General features: G+C 36.7%; 1 protein-coding gene across 1 annotated transcript in view; it reads right to left on the minus strand.

Moving 5' to 3' along the window:
* Positions 1-5,113: 5,113 nt before the first annotated feature.
* The window catches only part of LOC127856860 (TBC1 domain family member 14-like), a 34,520-nt gene continuing 12,459 nt past the window's right edge, over positions 5,114-27,174 (minus strand). Inside the window, exons 6-13 of the mRNA XM_052393019.1 lie at positions 27,036-27,142; positions 22,621-22,704; positions 20,534-20,619; positions 15,923-15,994; positions 15,221-15,349; positions 13,871-13,980; positions 11,688-11,791; positions 5,114-9,895 (exon numbers count right to left, since the gene is read on the minus strand). Coding sequence (XP_052248979.1) covers positions 9,699-9,895; positions 11,688-11,791; positions 13,871-13,980; positions 15,221-15,349; positions 15,923-15,994; positions 20,534-20,619; positions 22,621-22,704; positions 27,036-27,142 — 889 coding nt within the window. The 3' untranslated portion in view covers positions 5,114-9,698. The remainder of the gene's footprint in view (positions 9,896-11,687; positions 11,792-13,870; positions 13,981-15,220; positions 15,350-15,922; positions 15,995-20,533; positions 20,620-22,620; positions 22,705-27,035; positions 27,143-27,174) is intronic.

Consider the following 27,174-nt stretch of genomic DNA (forward strand, 5'->3'; position numbering starts at 1 on the left):
GTATCTGAAGAAGAAGACCATTTAGGACAAAGAATGCTGTCTCAATAATTGTATTTCATAGTTAGGAAGTCATGAATGTTTGACATCATGTCAAGTCTTCTGATAATCAGGGCTTTTGTTAATCAAACACATGCACATAAATTGAGATTACAACATTGACCCAAAGAGTCTAAAGCTTCTGTGGTGGTAAGTATTGTTTCTTCGCCTGTTCTCCCTTGCGTGCAAGAGCACACCTTTCATTAAAAAAACAAGAACTTGTCACAGACAGTGTTTCTCTCGCATTGTTGTAGAAAGAGCACCATAAATATTTACGACTGCATTTTCAGGAAAAAAGGCTTTGTTGCAGACAAAACACAGTCTCCTACTGGGTAAATGTTGTTTGATTCAAAACTTCATCAACCTCTGTTAGGTATTTGTTGAGTTATTGCAGGATTCAGATGTTAGCTTTCAAATATTTCAATCACCATAGAAACAAATTTTCGTCTCATTATAAAAACTGCAATAACATACATCTTCTCCATATGGAACGACAATTTGTATATCCACATCATGACATTGACGTAGCTTAAATCCGCAGTATTTAGAATTTAGTTTTCAATTATTTTTGCAACCATAAAAAAACAATTAAATTTATTAATGAAAACAACAAACTGAAAAATTGTGCTTACTCTCCATACACCCTCTATCTAGTTTCATCAAAGACGCTTCAGTGATTTTTGAGGCATTGCAGAATCAAGAATTTAGTTTTCAATTACTTTTATTGTTAAAGCCACAGCATTTTTTGTCCAAATAAAACTAGAGCTTTGTCACAGACGTGACGAATACCCCCACATGCCGCATTGACACAGAATATTTTGCATATTGTCTTCACCATGCTTAATGTTTAAAACGCGCTAAGTGACCCCGTGACCTAGTTTTTGACCCAGCATGGCCCATGTTCAAACTTGGCCTAGACATCATCTAGATACAACTTCTGACCAAGTTTGGTGAAGCTCGGATGAAAACTACTTGAATTAGAGAGCGGACACTTGATACAGACAGACCCACCGACAAGCTCACGCCTATATACCCCCCTAAACTTCGTTTGTGGGTATATAAAAACACACAAAAATAATGTGCATTTATGGCCTATAATCAACATACCAGTTTTCATCTACCTAGCTCAAGTACTTGTTGAGCTGTCACAGGATCAAGATTATAAATGTAACTAATTAAAAAAAACAACGTAAATAACATGCATATTCCTATAAGACCCTTTATCTAGATACAAAGTGTCATCAACCTAGCATAACCCTTAACTCCTCAGAAGCAAAGTTAAACTGGCCTTTGCAACCACCATAAAACCAGAACAGCCTGCAAGTAACTCGTAGTCTGTTCAGGTTTTATGCTGTTTGCTACTCGGCATTATCTTAAAGTTGGAAATGAAGCCTTTTAAACTTTAATATATTAATTAAGGACTTTAATTTAATTTGATTTTCTTAAGGACTTCAAATGCGTCAAAATGCGTTTATAAGTGGTAAAGGGATAAGTACTTTTTGGGTTATCACAGGATTTAGTGTGACAGGCGGACATACACCACCAACATTGATCAGCAAATACTGAAGAACTTTTGATATACAACCACATTATAATCTGACCAAGTTTGCACACATATGAGTTGTGTTCTGAGAAAACTGGGCATAATGCATGTGCGTAACGTGTCGTCCCTGATTAGCCTGTGCAGTTCGCTTAGGCTAATCAGGACAACACTTTCCGACTATATTGGATTTTTGCTAAGAAGAGACTACTTTTAGACGAAAAACGCCATAAAAGCGGAAAGTGTCGTTCCTGATTGGCCTGTGTGGACTGCACAGGCTAATCTGGGACGACACGTTACGCACATGCATTATGCCCACTTTTCTCAGAACACGACACATAGGTTCACGGGGACAATCTACATGTACATACAGCGATATAAGGCATGTATTTTCAAGTTTTATTCACCATAATTTCAAGAAATTGCACTACATGATTCAGCCAGCAAATGTACAAAATCAACAATCAAATAATGTATGCTTTTGTAACCATAAAGAATACTCAATTTCTGCAGGATCGTAAATGCTGATCCAAGGTTATGATTTAAGCCTCCATTTGGGAAAATCAACTAAATGTATATGAGTGATGTATCATCCCAGATTGACGTGTGCAGTTCGAAAAAAGCTAATCAGGTACAACACTTTCTTCTTCAAATAGATTTTCGTTTAGAAGAGACTTCATATAAACAATAAAGGCCATACAAACTGAAAGTATCCTCCCTGATTAGCCTGTGCAAACAACACTTGACACATACATGAATGCTGCTCTTAAGTCCAGATTTGTCTTTGATTTCTATGTTTATTAACCCTTTCCCACTCAGATGCAAACTGAACATGGCTATGTGCAAATAGCAAAAAACCAGAACAGCCTGCGAGTAATTCGCAGTCGTTCAGGTTTTATGCTGTTTGCTGCTCATCAGTATCTGAAGATTGAAAATGAAGCCTTTAAAATATGAATCTAGTAAGAAAGGTCTTAAATTAAATTTAACTTTCTTAGGGACTTCAAATGTGTCAAAATATTGATCTAAATGGTAAAGGGTTAAGTTAATGCACAGAGGATGCTCAGTACAGCAATTGTCTGTGTAGCTAATATAGGAATGTTAATTAAATGACTTGTATATACAAAGTTTGCAAACAAAAAACAACAACTATGATTTTATCTCAAATGAAAGCTCAATCATGTACAAATTCTGTTAAAAAACAAACTCGAATACATTGTACCTGCTGTGTACCATGGAACACATGATACAAATGAATAAGGCTAAAACAATACAATAGCATTTATATTTTGTGATTCTTTAGACAATATTAAAAATGATGTAAGAAATGACAAATTAATCTTGACATGTTCAGGTAAACTCTTATATAATCAAGTCCACTGTTACATGAGCGTTGTTCTAGGAAAACAGGGCTTAATGAATGTGCATATAATGTCCTCCCAGATTAGCCTGTAGACTGATATTTCATTTAGAAGAGACTTTCTTCAAAACTAAAATATATCATAAAAGCAGAAAGTGTCACTTTATGCACATGTATTAAGTTTTTCAAGAACATGGCTCATAAACGCATATGTCCACAGCTAGATTCAATTAAGAAGAAAGTCAAAGATATACAGTCATAGGCAAGATGTAAACATTCATCTCATCAACTTATTTGAAATATACACCGTTTGGATGTTAAATGGGTGAAGACCAGATCAACAGGTCCAAATTGAAATTCAAACTTTCTCTATATATATCTTTATGTTGTATCTTATAAACAAACTTCCATGCTTACTCTTCTAAATTAGCATGTGCATCTTTAAAACAATACGATTACATCATATATACATAGTGGTGTCCAATTTGCATGAGACACTTGCTCATTAGATAGCTGGGTCATATACTATGTATGGGCCATGCTCTGTGAAAAGGGGGTTTAATACATGTGCGTAAAGTGTCGTCCCAGATTAGCCTGTGCAGTCCGCTTATCAAAAACGGCATTTTCTGCATATCTTGAATTTTGCTTAGAAGAGACTTTCTTTTAACAAAAAATATCACAAGAGTTCCGCGGTCGGAGATGACCGCATTGAAGCCGGATTTTTGATTTAAATGACAGGAAAGTACCTTTCGTGTTTTTGTCAATGCAATACTTAAATTACTGAAATATTGTTCAAAGGTCAAAATGAAATGTAAGTACTTTTCAAGGCATGAGCAAACCTTGTGTTATGTTTTGAATGCATGCATATACATGAACAACAATAACATTTAAGGTCACAAATATGAATGACATTGAAATGAGCAGTGGTGATCTTCTAGTACTGGCCAACCTTTATGTCAAGTTTGAAGACTCTAGGTACAAGCATACCAAAGTTATAACATGGAATAAGAACTTTAACATTTTTACCTACCAAAGTTATAAGAATTTTAACATTTTTACATTCAAGGTCACAGTGACCTTGACCTTAGAATGAATGACCTTGAAATGACCAGTGGTCATCTAAGTGTGCTTGCAAACCTTCATGTCAAGTTTGAAGACTCTATGTCCAAGCATACCAAAGTTATAACAATTTTAACATTTTAACATTTAAGGTCACAGTGACCTTGACCTTCAAATGAATGACATTGAAATGACCAGTGGTCATCTTCTAGTACTGGCCAATCTTTATTTCAAGTTTGAAGACTCTAGGTACAAGCATACCAAAGTTATAACATGAAATAAGAACTTTAACATTTTTACATTCAAGGTCACAGTGACCTTGACCTTCAAATGAATGACCTTGAAATGTCCAGTGGTTACTTACTAGTTCTGGCCAACCTTCATGTCAAGTTTCAAGACTCTAGGTCCAAGCATACCAAAGTTATAACAACTTTAACATTTTTACATTCAAGGTCACAGTGACCTTGACCTTCAAATGAATGACCTTGAAATGTCCAGTGGTTACTTACTAGTTCTGGCCAACCTTCATGTCAAGTTTCAAGACTCTAGGTCCAAGCATACCAAAATTATAACAACTTTAACATTTTTATATTGAAGGTCACAGTGACCTTCACCTTCAAATGAATGACCTTGAAATGACCAGTGGTCATCTGTTAATCCTGGCCAACCTTCATGTCAAGTTTGAAGACTCTAGGTCCAAGCATACCAAAGTTATACCATGAAATAAGAACTTTAACATTTTTACATTCAAGGTCACAGTGACCTTGACCTTCAAATGAATGACCTTGAAATGACCAGTGGTTACTAACTAGTTATGGCCAACCTTCATGTCAAGTTTCAAGACTCAAGGTCCAAGCATACCAAAGTTATAACAACTTTAACATTTTTTATATTGAAGGTCACAGTGACCTTGACCTTCAAATGAATGACCTTGAAATGACCAGTGGTCATCTGTTAATCCTGGCCAACCTTCATGTCAAGTTTGAAGACTCTAGGTCCAAGCATACCAAAGTTATACCATGAAATAAGAACTTTAACATTTTCGAGCACGCCGCCACCCCGCCCGCCCGCCCGCCCGCCCGCCCCCCCCCGCCCGCCCGACAACATCAATCTATAAGCCGAGATTTTTTCGAAAAAAATCCGGCTAATAAAAGTGGAAAGTGTCGTCCCTGATTAGGCTGTGCGGACTGCACAGGCTATTCTGGGATGACACTTTACGCACATGCATTAAACCCCCTTTTCATAGCAGGGCTCATATCCATAATCATCATTCCTATTATGCTTTATGCAAATGTTAAAGCCCAATGATTGATTTTCTATAAGGATTTAGTCAGATGTATGATGGAGGCTATACAACCAAAGTCAATCAACTCTATTACAAAATTATGCTCACAACCGGCTTCCACATGGGGGCAATCTTGTCCGTGGTAATAACTGAAAATTGTACTCTTTGTTTTAACATATCTAAAAGCCAATTTATTATTCCAGTCAATTTTGTTTAATAAATAGCTAAATAGTTAATGTGATACAAAATTTCACAAGAACTGTTACTGTTGTGTTGGAAATGCATACTACTAAGTCAGAGGGCATTGTTTTTTTTCAAATTTAAGAACAGATTTCCCATCAATGCAAGCTACCTACTTATGAGGTTTCAAAATACTATCATCAATATATGCTTAGGACAACATTTCAGCAAAAAACTACGAAAGAAGGAGTTATGGTTCTAATGCACTGCCTTTCTCTTATAAGACCTACCTACGTACTAAGTTCGAAGTTGATACCTATTATTATTTTCAAAATATGCTCTGAACAAAATGTAAGAATAAAATCTATTAAAAAGCAAAAACTCTAAAAATGTGAAAGCAAGAGTTATGGACCTTGTGATCCCTTCAGAACCGCTAAGTGAGAAATGCATACTAGTAAAGTTTTCAGTCGATAACTATTTTGAATTTTCAAAATGCTCTGAACATATTAAAGTACATAAGTAAAGGACAAAAACTTAAAAAATACTGCATCAAGAGTAATGGTTCTTGAGCAATGCACTTCCCTTAATGAGATTTATCTACCTATAAAATTACAAGTTGACAACTCTTAAAGTTGTTTTAGATGTTTGAATTAAAATATAACAAGAGCACCTCAAAGCGGGTGCCAATGCTCGGCTGCGGGTGCAGTTTTTATTAATGAAAGCTTGTCCGAAGATTTTTTTTATATTAGAGGTCACAGTGACCTTGACCTTTGACCTAGTGACCCATAACTGGGTGTGGCGTGTAGAACTCATCAAGGCGCAGATACATATGAAGTTTCAAAGTTAAATGGAAGCACTTTGATTTTAGAGCCAATGTTAAGGTTTAAGCACGACACGCAGGGAGGACGACAGATGAGCTAGCTATTACAATACCTCGGGTTTTCTTCGAAAACAGCTGAACTAACAATAAACGAAGTAAGATGTTGTTATGGAATGTCCGAGTTGAACAAGAGCTGTCACCATAGGATGACATATGCCCCCTATAAACGCTTTGATAGAAGTTATGAGCATTTTTCGAAACCTAAATACTAATCCTTGAAATGCACTAAGTGACCCCGTGACCTTATTTTCAACCCGGCATGACCCATATTCGAACTTGACCTAGATATTGTCCAGATACAACTTCTGAACAAGTTTGGTAAAGATCGGATGAAAACTATTTGAATTAGAGAGCTGACACGAAAAGTGTGACAGACTGACAGACAGTGCGAAAACTATATACCCCCTTTTCGGCATTACTTTTATCATTGTCAAAAATCGCACATGCACAGCTGAGTACTGTGCGGAATTATATCTGGAAGTTTGAATATTTGAATTAAAATTTGTACAAAAACACCCCCAGAAAAGTTTGGGTCTTCGGAAAGACAGAAAGATAGACATCAATCGCGATTCCAGTAAACATCCCTTAACTACCTATCTGGGTATATACAACCTGAACTGGCTATATAATAAGGACAGAGTCAAACATTTTTGCTATTTTTAAGTGACCCATACCATAAGAAAATAAATTCCTCCGCTTGATTTACAACTTGATAACTGATTATATTTACAAAAACATTTGAGCAGCGTTCTGTGAAAAGGGGGTTTAATGTATGTGTGTAAAGTGTAATCCCAGATTAGCCTGTGCAGTCTTGAGAGGCTAATAAGAGACCACACTTTCCGCCTAAACTTGATTTTTGCTAAGAAAAGACTTTCTTGAAACGACAAATATCATAAAAGCAGAAAGTGTCGTCCCTGATTAGCCTGTGCAGACTGCATAGGCTAATCTGGGGCCACACTTTATGCACATGCATTAAACCCCCTTTTCACAGAGCACAGCTCATTTAGAAAATAGCTCATTCTGTGGTGAACATTATATGATACAAAAATATACTTGGCCTTTACATATCACAGTTTGAAAAATCCAATTTCAAAGATGGATAAGTAAAAAAGTCTGTGAACTATTCACCTTTACAGAACTTCTGAACTTACCATTCATTAGTACCATAACACAAAGCTATGGTAAACTTGACAGTATACAGTATTAGATCGCTGTAAAACATAACACATATACAAGTTAATATACTGCACCTTTTATAATATATTTATGACGCAAAGTAAACATGTATTGTATGAAACACTTTTGCAGTAAATGAAGATACAATTTCAATGCCTCATGAAAGTGAATAGACAATTCAATGTACCAGTTCATCGGAGACCTCATCTACCTGACATTTAACAATGAAAATCAATAGAATGTTAGTCCAGGTGAGTCAAGGCTTCACTGGCTACTACCACCAAAAGGGACTTATGTGCAAAAAAAGGCATACGTTTGTATACTTGGAAAACAACTTAATTTTCATTCTGCATTATTCTGCTTCCAAATGACACAATCCCTGATTAAGAGAATAAAATAAAGATTTATGAAAAGATGTCCCTAGCTGGCTAAATAGCAGGCTGTTAACTTAATGTTTGAAACCTGGAGATAACAAATGATCCTCACTCTGGGGAAATTGGGTTTAATGCATGCACATAAATTGTTGTACCAGATAAGCCTGTGAAGACATCACAGGCTAATCAGGGTCAACACTTATTGCCTAAACTTGATTTTGCTGAAAATAAAGTAAAAGGGGAAAGTATCACCCTGATAAGCCAGTGCACACTGCACAGGCTACTCTAGGATGACACTTATCACACATGCATTAAACACTGGTTTTGCAAGAGCAAGGCTCAAATGGACACATTTCTTAAATTGTCAAAATGCAGAGTCCTACATTTAACAAAGTTTTTGCTTGGTGATAAAGACTGTTACAGATGAAATATCAAAACTGATGAATATGGTTTTAAAAAAAATAACATTTTGATATGTTACATCTGCATCAAGCTCGAATTTACCGGTAAGAATAATTTGATATTGACAAAAATATCTAGCATACAAAAATACAGCATTTAACGAAAAGGTTATGCACAGCACTTGAATTTCATTATGACTGATACAAAATAACACAAAAGCATAATCACAATAAATAAGTCATATCCCTGACAATATTCATAACACGGTGGTTTATATGTTGCTATTGTTGCCAGGCAATACCAGCCAACTTAACTGCAACAATAGAACGTTAACAGTTCAACTGACCTAAAATTACAACATCCAGCAAAGCGCAAAAGCATTTAAGCCTTGTTCTGGGATTTGGCTTCATGCATGTGGGTAATACAATGTCTTTCCTGATTAGCACAGGGTAATCTGAGATGAGACTTTACACACAGGCATGAAACCCCATTTTTTAAGAAAGCGACTCATTTGATTAACAAAACAGAGTACAGAGTTTAGTAGAAATAATCTCAACATCATTATGAATCACATACTTAACATTTTCATCTCACAGTTACAGTGCAAGAAAAAGACTTGACCAGCAAGTTGCCAGGTACGAATACTGACATTCTGACAAGAGACTGCAGAGACTTTAGTATCCATCGATTGCCCACTGTATCAATATTTTTTTACACACGGACAATGTCATTAGATTAATTTCCTAACTGCAGTGTTAGGAAAGACTTGTGACTGACTACATTCTTCTTTAATCAACAGACTGAGCTGAGATGTCTCAGCTGTCCCCAGACAGGATCCAAAGTCACTCAAGCCTTTGGCTCTCTTGTCTTGAAAAGAAAATGTGTAAAACTTCCCAGTTGCATAAACCAGCCACATGGAAAATGACCCAGGCTCAGATATGCACCAGGGTGAATAGATAGTAATATAATCATAACATATAAATGAGCCTCACTTTAAAAACTAAGCTAAATGCATATGCCAAAAATGTTGTCCAACATAAGCTTGTGCAGTCCTAATCAAGGAAAACACTTTTCCATTTTTTTTATTTTTACACAAAAATCAACTCTGGAGGCAAGTGTCATCCCTGATTGGCCTGTGCAAATGCACAGGCTAATCTGTGACGACACTTAAATCACATGCATTTAGCAACATTTCAAAGAAGAAGGCTCATATAAATTGCATTTTCCATTAAGAGCAATTGCTGTGGAGATTTTGCAGGACTTGAGGAAGAGCAAACAGCTTCAAGTCCACTGTGATGTTGGTCTCTGAAGAGTACACGATCGACCCACAGTATCTTCCTAACATAGCATCAAGAGTCCTCACATTGCATATGGAGTCCTCACATTGCATCAAGAGTCCTCACATTGCATCAAGAGTGGTCAGTGGGCTCCTTATTGCCTGCCAGCACTTGAGAGAACTTTTTCTTGTCCACATTCATCTGTATAGCCTCGATGCTACGGAACAGTTTTGCCTCATACCTCTCACCCTCTGGCAGGCGTGTCAGGAACTGAGCCAGGAGGATAAAGTCCATCTGTAGCAGAACCTCCTCATAGGATTTCAGGATACCTGAAGTATGTGATGAATAAACTCAACACATCAGGATACCTGAAGTATGCACTGAATACACTAGACACATCAGGATACCTGAAGTATCGGATGAATACACTAGACACATCAGGATACCTGAAGTGTGCAATAATTACACTAGACACATCAGGATACCTGAAGTATAGGATATACACTAGACACATCAGGATACCTGAAGTATGCGATGAATATACTTTATACATCAGGATACCTGAAGTATGAAATTAATATACTATACAAATTTGGATACCTGAAGTATGCAATGAATACACTAGACCCATAAGGATACCTGAAGCATCAAATAAATACTTTAGACACATCAGGATACCTGAAGTATCGGATGAATACAGTAGACACATCAGGATACCTGAAGTATGTGATGAATACACTAGACACATCAGGAAACCTAAAGTATGCAATGAATACACTAGACACATCAATATACATGAAGTGTGCCATGAATACTCCAAACACATCAGGATACCTGTAGTGTTACATATTTTAACACATCAGGCTGCCTGAAGTACACAAGAAATACTGTTAACACATCAGGATACATGAAATATAAATGAAATAAACAATGAATAATATAAACACATCAGGATATCATACCAGAATCATACTATGAATACTGTAATAAAATCAGGATACTCTTAACACATCAGTATACCCAAAGTATTAGAATGAATACTCTGAACACAGCAGGATACCTGAAGCATTACAATGAATTATCTAGAAACATCAGGACACCTTAAGTATTAAAATGCACACTCAATGCACTCTCTGAACACATCAGCATTTTTAAGGTACACAATTGATACTGCAAACACATCAGAATACCTGAAGTATCACAATAAATAATCTTAACACACCAGGATACCTGAAATATTACAATGAATACTCTTAACACATCAGTATACCTATAGTATTGCACTGATTTCTTTACAAACATAAGAGATATTGGAACTTTTAAGATACCTGATTAATTACAATGAATACTCTAGACACATGAGGATACCTAAAGCATTACAATGAATACTCTAAATACATCAGGATACCTTAAGTATTACAATTTATACCTTAGACACATCAGGGTACCTGAAGTATTAAAACGAATACTTTAAACACATCAGGATACCTTACATATTACAATGGATTTTCCAATCACATTAGAGACATCAACACACCAAAAACGACTAAAACATCAGAGTTTGTACCGACAAAGTGACTTCTATATAGCCCCAATTACCAATGGTAATGGGGTATTATTACACCCCTTCTGATCAAGTTTAATGTTTTCGCCACTCTTAGAAAAACCTTAAACTTGCAGAATAATCACATCATTTTATTTATTTAAAGGACATCATTTGAAGATTTCAGACAATTTCCCAACATATTCAGCCAATTTCCCAACATAAATGTCAGCGATTGTATTTTATATATGCAGTTTGGAATGGTTGTTCAAGTGAAGGGAAGTGCAATCCAGGTTCGACCTTTTACTAACATTCAATTTGTTGAACTGACAATAATAAACAACAATAACAATAATGATGACGTCTTCAGAACGCAGAAAGTGAACATTCACGCCGTCTGCAACAATGCACAAAAATCACAACAATACATCTGACCAGCAATGTGAGCTACCAACACACCAAAACATTCACGCATTTAACATGTGACGCCTTAACTCTCTACACAACAAATTCATTTGGGCTCTCACACCGAGAACAAGATGGCGAATTACAACATCTTAACTGATCCTTCTCCTTACCAAGAGCAGTCCTGAAGAGAAACTCCTCTCCATCCCTACAGAAGATGTCCCACACTCGACACGCTAGCTCCAGGGGGAGGGACTTGGAGAACAGGGTGAATATCCTGAAATATCAGGAATCATATGAGCTGTTCTCTAAGAACACCAGGCTCCATAAATAGGCGTAAAGGGAAGTCCAAGATTAGTCTGTGTAGTCTGTACACTTATCAGGGACTACACTTTCAACCTAGAATGGATTTTTATTTTGAATAAATTGTCTTCATACGAAAAATTCCATTCAATCGGAAAGTCTCATCCCTGATTATTTATGGCTAGGCTCATATACAATAACATTAAAAATCTACCCTGAGCATGGTTGTCCACAAACAACATTTGAACTTCCTGTACACTTTTTCAATTATTCAGCTGCTCTACATAAATTTATTTCATATTGAATGTTTCAAAACAAGATGCTGTCTGAAACAATTTAAGTATTGGTACAGTTTCTCTAAAAAGCCGAAATAAAACACGTGTATACCACATAAGCTTCATGAAATGTAAACTCTTGTCAAAATTAATGATGCAAATTTCATTTAGACATTTACTTTAATCTCATTCCAAACCTCATTTAAAAAAAATAATTTTAAAATCCCATACTTTAATCAACCAAAAACTTACACAATATATATCTAATATATATCTATGACAAACAACAAGCCTTATGTTTTGAATGGCTAAGAGTATATAGAGTTAGTGAAGATCAAGTCAGTGTAAATCAACTCAGTGAAAATCAATAACTGTGAATCAACTCAATGAAAATAAGTCAGTGTAAATCAAGTTACTGTAAAAAAATCAGTCAGTATAAATCAACTCAGTGAAAATAAGTCAGTGTAAATCTACTCAAAGAAAATTAGTCAGTGTATTCAACTCAATGAAAATAAGTCAGTGTAAAACAACTTAAAGAAAATCAGTTAGGGTAAATCAACTAAGTGAAAATAAGTCAGTGAAAATCAACTTACAGAAATCAGCCAGTGTTGATCAACTCAGTGAAAATCAGTCAGAGAAAATCAACTCAGAGAAAATCAGTCAGTGATAATCAACGCTGTGAAAATCAAGTCAGTGTAAATCAACTTAAAGAAAATCAGTCAGTGTAAATCAACTTAAAGAAAATCAGTCAGTGTAAATCAACTCAATGAAAATAAGTCAGTGTAAATCAACTCAGAGAAAATCAGCCAGTGTAAATCAACTTAAAAAAAATCAGTCAGTGTAAATCAACTTAAAAAAAATCAGTCAGTGTAAATCAACTCAGTGAAAATCAATTAGTGTAAATCAACTCAAAGAAAATCAGTCAGTGTAAATCAAGTCAGTGAAAATCAGTCAGTGTAAATCAACTCAATAAAAATGAGTCAGTCAGTGTAAATCAAGTTACTGTAAATAAGAGATGTGTTTGTCAGAAACACAATGCCCCCTATTGCGCCGCTTTGAAATAAAATTTCAATATATCATTTGGCAGGTTTAGAAATTATCTCCGTTTTAAAGCTTATTACTTCCCTTGGATTGGATTTTTTTACTTTTGACCTTGAAGGATGACCTTGACCTTTCACCACTCAAAATTCGCAGCTTCATGAGATACACATGCATGCCAAATATCAAGTTGCTATCTTCAATATTGCAAAAGTTATGGCCAATGTTTAAGTTTTCGGACGAACGCACAGACGAACAGACAGACGGACTGAAGGACAGTTCAACTGCTATATGACACCCTACCAGGGGGCATAATAAAAAGTGTATCAAGTAATTAAAAATCAATTAAGTATTAATCAGAGTTAATCAAGTTTGCTTGGAGTTTTTGATACAAAATTGATCGTTTGGGAAATTTACAATTTTAAGAATGGTTCCGAACATCTATTTTCATGAACATTAATATTTAATTATGAAATAGTAAGTAGCTAGCTTCAAATTAATTAAACAAAAAGAAACTTCAAAATTGTATTGAGTCAACTCAATTATACATTTTAATTACTGTAAATTTTATCTACCAGTATATTAGAAAGACTGTTCAAACAAAGATTTAATGAAAGTTTTCACAAACTATTATTCTGCAAAATTAGATAAATAGGATTTTTAAAATGTTTATTGTTTTTAAAAATAATGAATAGTACTGTAATCTGCAGGTCTCAAGCGTAAGTGTATTTACAACTTACCAGTCATAGAGATAAATGTCAGGAGTAAGGTTGTTTTTCTTGAAATGACTGGCAAGATTAGGCATGTTTTCTATGAAGAACTCTTCATAAGTCACAAAGTATGCCTTCATCTGAAAACAACAAAAATAAATAAATTAAGGATGTTTACGAGCTTGAAAAGTTTCAGTTCCCCAAAACAAATATCGGACTAGGAACACATTAATACTCCATTTTGATCACACCTCTGCATTGATATCTGCATGATATAACGTTGCCTGTTATATTTTTTATATCATGGTCAACAGGAAGTTCTTATATCAGTCATGTGTGGAGGATGGTCATATTACTCGGAATCAACTATAAAGTCATGATTTTTAGTAAAATCGAATCAGATTCAACAAAACAATCAAATTGATACCAAGATGAAATATATTTCAAACACAAAATGCAACATAACCAGCAAAAAACTTTTTTACAAATATTAAGCGCGCGTGCTCATGACGTCATTATTAACACGTCAAACGATAAAAGCCATATTCTTTCCCACTAAAACTGCAGTTGTTTAGCGATTTTATCATTATTTCTTTAAAATCGGGAACGTAGAGGTATGTTAAACAGAAAAACAGGTTACTGCCGGATCTTTTTGTAATATATCAGGCTCGACATGAATAAAATAACGTCTCGGCAAGCCTCCCAGTTATATTATTCTAAGCCTTGCCTGATATATTACAAAAAGATCAGGCAGTAACCTGTTATTCTCTATATAGCATGTTTGCTTTACTATGATATAAGCATTTATACTATTTCAAGATCAACAGAACTGACAGAATAAAATAAATATTAAATGGTCAAAACTGCAACTTTTCATAAAAATATGCTTTGCCAGTCCGATATGAACAACAGAATTGAGATGCCAACCATTCATGAATGCCACAAGTTGGAAGTCAATATTTGTGCACTCCAGCCCCACAACATACATAATTACTTAATAAGCCTACTTTCATAACACTCATAAAGACACAAGCTGTGGGAAAATTAGATCTAAAATTTGTACATTCCCTTGTTCCAAATCTGTCTCCGCAGTCCACAAAAGTTATTACAAAGATGACACTATCAGCTAAAAGTGTATTACAGAAAATACAATCATGGCAGAAGTGCCAGTTTGAAAAGGCGTGTGCGGGCAGCACTTGCTGTTCTGGGATAACATTGCAAGTTATGCGGAGTAATTCTATCCTGCCCAGGACAGGTCTGGTATAAAGTGGCTTTCAATAGTAGTTTATTGACAGTAGTTGTTAATGGCTCACAAGGCTTACTATGCTTCATACAGAAGCCTTATATATAGCTGTATAAAGTGATGAGTATGCTACATACAAGACCCTCGTCCACTCTGAAGAAGGCCACCTGACAGGGTCTGTTGAGCAGGTTAGCAAAGCACACAAAGGCGTCGCCCACCTCCATGTTGAGTAGCAGAACTGCAGCAATGAACGACATACCTTGCACCTGCAAAACACATTCATAACAATCCTTTCTCTTTGTAATTAACATGTTTGAGTCTTGCTTAGTGAAAAATGCCCTTATTGAATGTTTATTGCATGTGCCGAAGGTGTTGTCTAAGATTAGTCTTTGCAGTTTGCACAGGCTAATAAGGACCAACACTTGCCACCTAGACAGGATTTTGGTTAAGAAGAGATTTCCCTTCAAAATAAAATACCATGAATGCGGACATTATTGCCCCTTATTAGCCTGAGCAGACTGCACAGGCTAATCTAGGACAACCTTACATACACGCAAAAGGCCAAGTTTTCCCTGCGTGAGGCATATTAATATCACTCACTTCTCTTTCTCTACAATCATCTATGTGAGATTGGAGAAAAGAATGATACTGATTCCGACAACGAGGAATCATGAGTTTTGCTTTTTGCACAACTGAAATGGTTAATGTGTTCAAGAGAACATGGTTGTCATTCAAGCAACATGCTTACAGTGTTTTTTTTATTAACAAATCAAACATTTAGCCTTATTAAAATTCTATATTACTATACAATAATTCTAAAATGCCCCTTAATAACTTACATAGCCAACATCTGGTCTGTAGCAGGCATAGGCCCCAAGCAGACTGTGCAACAAATCGTGATATGGGCCGCCCTGAAGGTAATAACATAAAATATCACAGTAATTCAATGTTGTAGACCTCTCACTGAAAACATAAACAAAGGACAAAATTGTCACAAAACCAGGTTTTCAATTTGACAAAAAAAGGTCTAATTCAAAATTCAATTCAAAATATTCCTAGTTACCCCTTTTGTGTAAAATTCAATATATTTTAGTCATGGCGACCTTGATTTCAATTTAAAACAAGAGATGTGTTTGTCAGAAACACAATGCCCCCTACTGCGCCTCTTTAAAGCTGTATAGTTGACCTTTGACCTTGAGGGTTGACCTTGACCTTTCACCACTCAAAATGTGCAGCTCTATGAGATTCACATGCATGCAAAATATCAAGTTGCTATCTTCAATATTGCAAAAGTTTTGGGCATGTTGAAGTTTACCGACGGACTGACAGACTGACTGATGGGCTAACGGACAGTTCAACTGCTATATGCCACCCTACCAGTGGCATAAAAAAGTCTGATAAAGGGAAACAATTCAAAATGTGCATTGTTACTGCCAAGTCTATTTTTAGTCGTGGCGACCTTTACCTTGGAGTTATCGATATAATTCTTTCGCATGACACACTGTCCAATCATTGTGAACAAATGTACCATGTAATTTTTAAATCTCACAATGAATGACTTAGTTATGGCCTGGACAAGATCATTAATGGCCATTTTTGACCTTTGAACTCAAAGTGTGACTTTGACGTTGCAGATATCGACGTAATTCTTTCGCATGACACACCGTCCAATGATGATGAACAAATGAGCCAAATGATTTTAAAATCTCACAATGAACAACACAGTTATGGCTCAGACAAGCTTGTTCCACCCGCCGACATTCGCCATTCTAATAACCAGTTTTTTCCTTCAGAAAACCTGGTTGAAAAGGTAACATACTGCAAACATTTTACATCAGAAACATTCATAAATGTAAATACCAGCATTCTACAAGATATAGCAGTGACCACAATTAAACACAGGCACATGTTCATTAACATAAAATCACAGCAAATGTACAATGCATAAATTGCACATTTTACAATATTAGTCAGTCATGAGCTATTATAATATTTCATTAAAGTGATTCCTTTTTAAATGAAATATCCTCCAATTCCCCCCACCCCCCGCAAACACACACACACATGCAGCCTTCTTAGACACTGTACAGCCTGGATTTTCCAGCCTATACTGCATCCACTAGGTGGAGTGCCCAGTGTTGCTGTTTGTCAAATATGGGGCAAAAAATTGGCCACATTCCCAATTGCAAAAAGTATATATTTTTCTCAAATGATTGCTTTAATCTTTTCCCACACAGATGCAAAGTGAAAATGGCTTTTGCAACCATCATAAAACCAGAACAGCCTGCAATTAACTCGCAGTCTGTTCAGGTTTTATGCTGTTTGCTGCTCATCAGTAACTAAGGATTGCAAATAAAGCCTTTAAAACTTGAATTAAGTAATAAAGGTATGTAAGTAAATGTAAATTTCTAAAGGACTACAAATGCGTCAAAATGTTTATCTAAGTGGTAAAGGGTTCAAGTCCCAACTGAAGGTTTCCAGAAAAAAAATGATTTGAAGACAAATATCATCTTTATATTCATCTCCCTATCCAGTTCTATTAGTTGAACCTTTAAAAGTACAAGAGCACCGCCTTGCGGGTGAAGACCGCTCATCTATTTTCTTTTTAAAGGTGAAGGGACTCTCATTTTAAATCACAAAGGAGGGAGGGGTGGAGTAAAGAGGGGTGTATAGTGTGGGGGTGTGGACATTTATTACATTATTTTCCAAAAAAGCGAAAAAAAAAAATCTGGGGGGGGGATTCTTGGGTGCGATGGTTGGACGGTATTTCAAACATAAAATAATAAAAATAAATATTTGTGATTTTTAACCGTTTAAAAAAAAAAAAAAATTGGGGTGGGGGGGTGGGGGGGGGGGTATAGTGTGAGGGTGTGGTGGTCATTTGTGAGATGATCTTAAAAAAAAAAAAATAGGGGGGGGGGGGATTTGGGTGGGGGGAGGGGGGTGGGTGGGTTGGGATTCTTGGGTGCGATGGTTGGACGATATTTCAAACATAAAATAATAAAAATAAATATTTGTGTTTTTAACCGTTTCAAAAAAAAACAACAAAAATTGGGGTGAAGGGTGGGGGGGGGGGGGTTTAGTGTGAGGGTGTGGTGGTCAATTGTGAGATGATCTTAAAAAAAAATAGGGGGGGGGGGATTCGGGGGGGGGGGGGGGATTCGGGGGGGGGGGGGGGAGGGCATGGGGGATGGTTTGGGTGGAGTCTATTGTGGTATGTCATGTGGTTTGTCAGGTAAGAGTAGTTTTGTCAAAGTATCAATAAAATCTAATCATAAATAAAGAAGTTATGGCAATTTTAGCAAAATTTAATAATTTGACCTTGAGAGTCAAGGTCATTCAAAGGTCAAGGTAAAATTCAACTTGCCAGGTACAGTTACCTCATGATAGCATGAAAGTAGTTGAATTTAAAGCAATAGCCTTGATAGTTAAGAAGTAAAGTGGATCAAAACACAAAATCTAATCATATATTCAAAGTTACTAAGTCAAAAAAGGGCCATAATTCAGTAAAAATGACAACCAGAGTGATGCAACTTGTCCTTTTACTGTACCCTTATGATAGTTTGCGAGTGTTCCAAGTATGAAAGCAATATCTATGATACTTTAGGGGTAAAGTGGACCTAAACATGAAACTTAACCAAATTTTAAATTTTCTAAGTATAAAGGGCCCATAATTCCGTCCAAATGTCAGTCAGAGTTACATAACTTTGCCTGCACAGTCCCCTTATGATAGTTAATAAGTGTTGCAAGTATGAAAGCAATAGCTTTGATACTGTAGGAATAAAGTGGACCTAAACACAAAACTTAACCAAATTTTCAATTTTCTAAGTATAAAAAGGGCCCATAATTCTGTCAAAATGCCAGTCAGAGTTACATTACTTTGCCTGCCCAGTCCCCTCATGATAGTTAGTAAGTGTTGCAAGTATGAAAGCAATAGCTTTGATACTTACGGAATCAAATGGACCTTAACACAAAACTTAACCAAAATTTTCAATTTTCTAAGTATAACAAGATGTGTTTGTGAAACACAATGTCCCCCTATATGATGTTTGACCTTGTAGGATGACCTTGACCTTGTGAAGGATGACCTTGACCTTGACATTTCACCACTCAAAATGTGCAGCTCCATGAGATACACAATGCATGCCAAATATCAAGTTGCTATCTTCAATATTGCAAAAGTATTCATAAAATAAGCGATTTGGGCCACATATATTTGACCTCTGACCTTGAAGGATGACCTTGACCTTTCACCACTCAAAATGTGCAGCTCCATGAGATGCACATGCATGCAAAATATCAAGATGCTATCTTCAATATTGCAAAAGTATTTATAAAATAAGCGATTTGGGCCACATATATTTTAGCTCTGACCTTGAAGGATGACCTTGACCTTTCACCGCTCAAAATGTGCAGCTTCATGAGATACACATGCATGCCAAATATGAAGTTGCTATCTTCAATATAGAAAAAGTTATTGCATAATGTTAAAGTTGGCGCAAACAGACAGACCAACAGACAGACCAACAGACAGACCAACAGACAGGGCAAAAACAATATGTTCCCCACTACTATTGTGGGGGACATAAAAAGGGCACATAATTCTGTAAAAATGCATGCCAGAGTTATCTAACTTTGCCTGCCCAGTCCCCTCATGATAGTAAGTAAGTGTACCAAGTTTGAATGCAATAGCATTGATACTTTCTGAGAAAGGTGGACCTAAACGCAAAACTTAACCAAAATTTTCAATTTTCTATGTATAAAAAGGGCACATAATTCTGTCAAATTGCACGCCAGAGTTATCTAACTTTGCCTGCCCAGTCCTCTCATGATAGTAGGTAAGTGTACCAAGTTTGAATGCAATAGCTTTGATACTTTCTGAGAAAAGTGGACCTAAACGCAAAACTTAACCGGACGCCAACGCCGACGCCAAGGTGATGACAATAGCTCTTTTTTTTTTTTCAAAAAATAGATGAGCTAATAAGATAAACAAGAAATGTCTTTGTCAGAAATATTACTCCCCCTAATGCGCCGCTTTACTTTATTATTATTTTTTTTATCATTTGGCAGGTACAGATAATTATCTCCCTTTAAAGCTTATTACTTCACTTGGATTTGGGGGTTTTAACCTTTGACCTTGAAGGATAACATTGACCTTGACCTTTCACCATTCAAAATGTGCAGCTCCATGAGATACACATGCATGCTAAATATCAAGTTGCTATCTTCAATATTGCAAAAGTTATGGCCAATGTTAAAGTTTTCGGACGAACGGACAGGCAGTGCAAATGCTATATGCCACCCTACCAGGGGCATAAAAACACCTTAATAGTCAATTTTCTAGTATTTGTTTAAAAAAACCCACCAAATTCACGCTTTTAGTCAAAACAAAGCAATTTTTCCCAATCAAAATGGCCCCATTACCAAAATGTTGCATAAAAAAACAGTACCTTCTGAAAGATGCAGAGCTGAGGGAAAGTACGGGAGACGTCAAGCTTGATAAGTTCCACACTTGACTCCTTGCTCGCACTGGCCACTGCAACACATGGCACCGCATCAAGTCATGAACTGGTGGTACTATTGATTCTACATCACGAGAGCTAATACACATTTACAATTGAGCCGCACTCTGGGGAAAAGGTGCTTATTGCATGTGCATAAAATGTTCTCCCAGATAAGACTGTGAAGTTCACACAGGCTAATCAGTGACAACACTTTGAATCTAAACTGGCCTTTACGATGAAGAGACTTCATTTACATTAAAAATAACATACAATTGAAAAGTATTGTCCCTGATAAGCCTGTGCAGACTGCACAGGATAATATGGGACGCCACTTTAATCACATGCATAAAGCCCTTTCCCCAGAGCAAGGCTTATTTTCAAAATGGTGGATTATGAATGCACCAACAGGAGCTGTCTCATGACATCTCTAGACTATTGTTGAGCTTTGATAGTGTAATGTACATTTTATGTTATCACCAGACATAAGACTATAAAGACAAATTTAAGCTTCATACCTGACGGAAGTCATGTAATTCAGTTAATTATTTATATATATTTTTAGTAACCTGACTTACATCCAACTGGCCTTGAATGCAAACCTGGGCTAGGTCTGCATGTACACTACCTTAATGTAAAATTACTCCAAAATACTTATTTATTTACATGTTACATGGTCAACAGCGACCATGACGAAACCTGCCCAAAATGCAATACAAAACTATATCAACAGTTTCTTAAAAAACAAGGGCTGTTTGTAAAACATGCATGCCCCCCATATGGGCTGTCCATTGTAGTGGCAGCCATTGTGTGAGTACGATTTTTGTCACTGTGACCTTGACCTTTGACCTAGTGACCTGAAAATCAATAGGGGTCATCTGCGAGTCACGATCAATGTACCTATGAAGTGTCATGATCCTAGGCAAAAGCGTTCTTGAGTTATCATCCGAAAATCATTTTACTTTTTCGGGTCACTGTGACCTTGACCTTTGACCTTGTGACCTCAAAATCAATAGGGGTCATCTGCGAGTCATGATCAATCTACCTATGAAGTTTCATGATCCTAGGCGTATGCGTTCTTGAGTTATCATCCGAAAACCATTTTACTATTTCAGGTCACCGTGACCTTGACCTTTGACCTAGTGACCTCAAAAACAATAGGGGTCATCTGCAAGTCATGATCAATCTACCCATGAAGTTTCATGATCCTAGTAGGCGTATGCGTTCTTGAGTTATCATCCGGAAACCATTTTACTATTTCGGGTCACCGGAACCTTGACCTTTGACCTAAAAATTGATAGGGGTCATCTGCGAGTCATGACCAATCTACCCATGAAGTTTCATGATCCTAGGCGTATGCGTTCTTGAGTTATCATCCGGAAACCACTTTACTATTTCGGGTCACCGTGACCTTGACCTTTGACCTAGTGACCTCAAAATCAATAGGGGTCATCTGCGAGTCATGATCAATCTACCCATGAAGTTTCATGATCCTAAGCGTATGCGTTCTTGAGTTATCATCCGGAAACCATTTTACTATTTCGGGTCACCGTGACCTTGACCTTTGACCTAGTGACCTCAAAATCAATAGGGGTCATCTGCAAGTCATGATCAATGTTCCTTTGAAGTTTCATGATCCTAGCCCCAAGCGTTCTTGAGTTATCATACGACAACCACCTGGTGGACGGACCGACCGACAGACCGACCTACCGACCGACCGACCGACATGAGCAAAGCAATATACCCCCTCTTCTTCGAAGGGGGGCATAATAACTTCAGTTATGATTATATATATGAGTTCTGCTCTGAGAAAACAGAATATAATGCATGTTCTTTAAGTCTGCACAGGCTAATCAGGAACGACACTTTCAGCCTAAACTGGATTTTCGTAAAAAAAGTGTCTTCCATTATACAAAAAATCAAATAAAAGGGGAATGTTCCTGATGAGCCTGTGCAGATTGTGCAGACTAAACTGGCACAACACTCTACATACATAAATTCAGCACCCTTTTCTTAAATTATATAGATATACTCACACTCTGCTGGGCGGAACACAACCGGGGTCTCATCCATCTGCTTGATCTTGTCTGCTGCTCGACTCACACAGATCTCATAGAGCTCTGAAACCATAGCAACACACAGATCTCATAGAGCTCTGAAACTATAGCAACACACAGATCTCATAGAGCTCTGAAACCATAGCAACACACAGATCTCATAGAACTCTAAAACTATAGCAACACACATATCTCATAGAGCTCTGAAACCATGGCAACACACAGATCTCATAGAGCTCTGAAACCATAGCAACACACAGATCTCATAGAGCTCTGAAACCATAGCAACACACAGATCTCAAAGAGCTCCAAAACCATGGCAATATATGATTTCATAAAGCTCTGAGACCATGACAACACACAGATCTCATAGAGCTCAGAAACCATGGCAACACACAGATCTCATAGAGCTCTGAAACCATTGTTACATATGATCTCATAAAGCTCCAAAACCATGGCAACATATGATTTCATAGAGATCTGTAACCATGGTAACACACAGATCTCATAGAGATTTGAAACCATGGCAACTATTTCAACATAATTATAATACACAGAAAAGAGCTTTGAAACCAAGGCAAAACACAGATCTCATAGATCTCTGAAGCCATGGTGACATATGATATCATATAGCTTTGAAACCATGGCAACACAAAGATCTAATTGAGCTCTGAAACCATGGCAACCATTTCAAAATATAACAAACTGATCTCACAGAGCTCTGAGACCATGGACACATATGATTTCATAGTTTTATAGCAACATAAGATTTCATAGAGCTCTGAAACCATGACAACATATGACACACATATATAATATCTTATTAGTTTTGATATGAGGTCAATTCATATCAAGACATATATATGTTACACTGCATTACCTAATGTTTTAAATATGAAATGGATTTGAGCCTCCCTATGGAAAAAAACGTGTTATTTAATGTTGGTAAAGTTTCATCAATTATCAGCCTGTGAAGTCTGCACAGGCTAATCATGGACAATAGTTTCAACCTTAACTGATTTTTCACGAAGAAAAATCTTTTATAAATAAAAAATACAATTAAAGCAGGGAGTGAACTACACAGGCTAATCTGGGAAACAATTAATGCACATGCATTAAGCCTGGTTTTCCTGTTTTGTCTACCTTAAAAAATCAAACACATAACAGTAAGTATCAATTGACAGTCACTTCAAAACAATCACAATTACCATATAGAGGCAGAACTGTTGTTTAATTAACTGACAGAGACAACCGAATCTGCTTGCTAATTAGTAGGAACAGAAATAAGGTTTGCATTAATTGACTTTATAACCTAGCAATCTGTGTCTGTATCAAGTACATGTTAAGCTGTAAACTGGGTCAATCTAACGTGTGATAATTGATACAACATAACCTTAATCATTGTTATATGAATGGGACAAATCTATTTAGTTTGCTAACATACCATTTTGCCAAACCAATCATGTTAAACTGAAGCCTTGTTTGATAAACTATTGCCAAAAAAGTATGAAGCAATTTTTGGTTGAATGTTGTAAATAAAGCATGCATTTATATTTAATAATATTTTTGGAATAATAATAATAAAAAAACAACTGTTACACAATTTTACTTGAACCTATACATGCATACTCCATGTACTGTATCTGTCTTTGTAACAAACTACTAAATGGGCTACTTTTTAAGTCAAAACCAACACTTGACTGGCTTAGGCAATTATAACCATGGCACACAAAAATGTTCACTTTTCATAAAATAGTTTGTCTTTTTTTGGCATTAAATAATAATATGCTGTCACAAAGATTTTGATAAATGGAGGAAATATACCAGTATGGTGTTATTAGACCATGCATCAGAAGCATTGGTTGTGGCCAGTAGAATCATTCTTGTGTGCAACAACCACACAACCAAACAACTTATCTGTAACTAGCATATAAATCTATATTTATCAGAAAATCATCAAAAAAACGTAAACTGTATACATGTCCCACTATTCTAACACCTGATGAAGCTGATGTACGCTGTAACCATGCCCCACTATTCAAACACCTGATCAAGCTGATGTACGCTGTATACATGCCCCACTATTCTAACACCTGATCAAGCTGATGTACACTGTATACATGCCCCACTATTCTAACACCTGATCAAGCTGATGTACCCTGTATACATGCCCCATTATTCTAACAACTAATCAAGCTGATGTACCCTGTATACAGGCCCCACAATTCTCACAGCTGATCAAGCTGATGTACGCTGTAAACATGCCCCACTATTCTAACACCTGATCAAGCTGATGTACCCTGTAAACATGCCCCACTATTCACAGAGCTGATCAAGCTGATGTACACTGTATACATGCCCCACTATTCTAACACCTGATTGAGCTGATGTACCCTGTATACATGCCCCACTATTCTAACACCTGATCGAGCTGATGTACCCTGTATACATGCCCCACTATAGTGTTTTTCCCAGGAGGGCAAAGGGGCATGGCGCATTACTTTCAAAAGGGCGTTTTAGCGCGCAGTTAAGGCAAAAAAGGGCAAAAACGTTCCCTGAGTACCTGAATTACGGGGAAACATGTAATCGCATCAGAAGCAGTTGTGGAAAAAATAACATATAAACAAGCACATTTAATGGTAATATACGTATTTAACTTACTATGATTTATATTAATATATTAACATTGCCATGTACATTTAAGTTCCATGCTGTTTCAATAAACTGTACAGCACGACAAACATAATAAAGCAATATATGCATATGAATCTGACTATACACAGATCCACTAACATATAAATGAAACGATGTTTGTCTTATCCCATTTTCTAACAATAATCTCGACAGATGTTTAAAATAACATTGCGAGTAAATTGATCGCTAACAATATGCAAACACTCGTTTCCGTGACATACATCCGCCGAGTAGATTACAAATAAATAAATAATGTTGTTGCTATCTAAAACATTTTTATGCATCGTTGATTATCACAGACATTTCATTAATTCCTTCTTAATGTATAATCTCCATCGTTAATTCGATCGTTAACTACGTTATTTGCCATTTTTGCCGAGTCACAATTTAATTCTGTATAGTCCGCCATGTTAATAAAATGTCAAATGATGTAAGCGACAGGTGCGCATAGCAACATTAAATCGTATACCCGATTCGCATTTTGTTAAATAGGTATACGTCTCAGTAATTATTTCAATAATTAGATCTAATTATCTTAAAGATGAAAACGATAAAGGATAAATTTGTTTGTGAATTTAAATGTAATTATGCGTTAAAATATATGTTTTGATATAACTGAATAATGCATGCAAAGCACAATTGCCACGAGAATAACATCGAGTTTTTCATCAAAAGTCTCCGAAGTAATGATTATATCGGGGAGGAGTATATATTGCCGAGCAAAAAGTGCGCTTGGTATAACATAGCCTCCGGCATTATCTATTGATACTGACACGGGGTTATTCACGCATGACTAATTCACAGCTTTGGAGCAGTCAGTAAGACCTACCTATAAATCGAGCACTGTTATAGATTAAATCTGCTCAATTAAATATAGTCGATTAGACGTTGACGTCTCTCGAGTAAATCAAGCACAGTCGGAGCGTCACAGACAATCAAGGAAGCTGATTTTGCGGACCAAGTTAGATCGTAAGGCAATAAAGATGTTATCGACAAGGGCGCGTGGCGAAATTTGCCTTTGAAAAGGGCAGCGTGGCGATCCGTGAGGGCGGCGTGGCTTTTCGCCACGCTAAAATGGCCTGGGAAAAACACTAGCCCCACTATTCTAACACCTGATCAAGCTGATGTACCCTGTATACATGCCCCACTATTCTAACACCTGATCAAGCTGATGTACACTGTATACATGCCTACTATTTTAACAGCTGATCAAGCTGATGTACTCTGTATACACGCCCCACTATTCTAACACCTGATCAAGCTGATGTACACTGTATACATGCCCCACTATACTAACAGCTGATCAAGCTGATGTACACTGTATACATGTCCCACTATACTAACAGCTGATCAAGCTGATGAACGCTGTATACATGTCCCACTATACTAACAGCTGATCAAGCTGATGTACACTGTATACATGTCCCACTATACTAACAGCTGATCAAGCTGATGTACACTGTATACATGTCCAACTATACTAACAGCTGATCAAGCTGATGTACACTGTATACATGTCCCACTATACTAACAGCTGATCAAGCTGATGTACACTGTATACATGTCCCACTATACTAACAGCTGATCAAGCTGATGTACACTGTATACATGTCCCACTATACTAACAGCTGTTCAAGCTGTTGTGGGCTGTATACATGCCCCTGCTTATAAATCTGATGTATGCTGTATACATGCCCCACCTGTGGTAATATTGAGATCATTGCCGAGAGCTAGTTTCCACACTTTGCCGCGTAAGTTGGTTGGAATGCCGTGCCACCACAGATCTCTCGCTTTCTTGGAATGTTTCCTGAAGAAGTACCCTCAGACAATGACTCTCAC

Source organism: Dreissena polymorpha, chromosome 14, assembly GCF_020536995.1.
Source record: "Dreissena polymorpha isolate Duluth1 chromosome 14, UMN_Dpol_1.0, whole genome shotgun sequence".
Lineage (NCBI taxonomy): Eukaryota > Metazoa > Mollusca > Bivalvia > Myida > Dreissenidae > Dreissena > Dreissena polymorpha.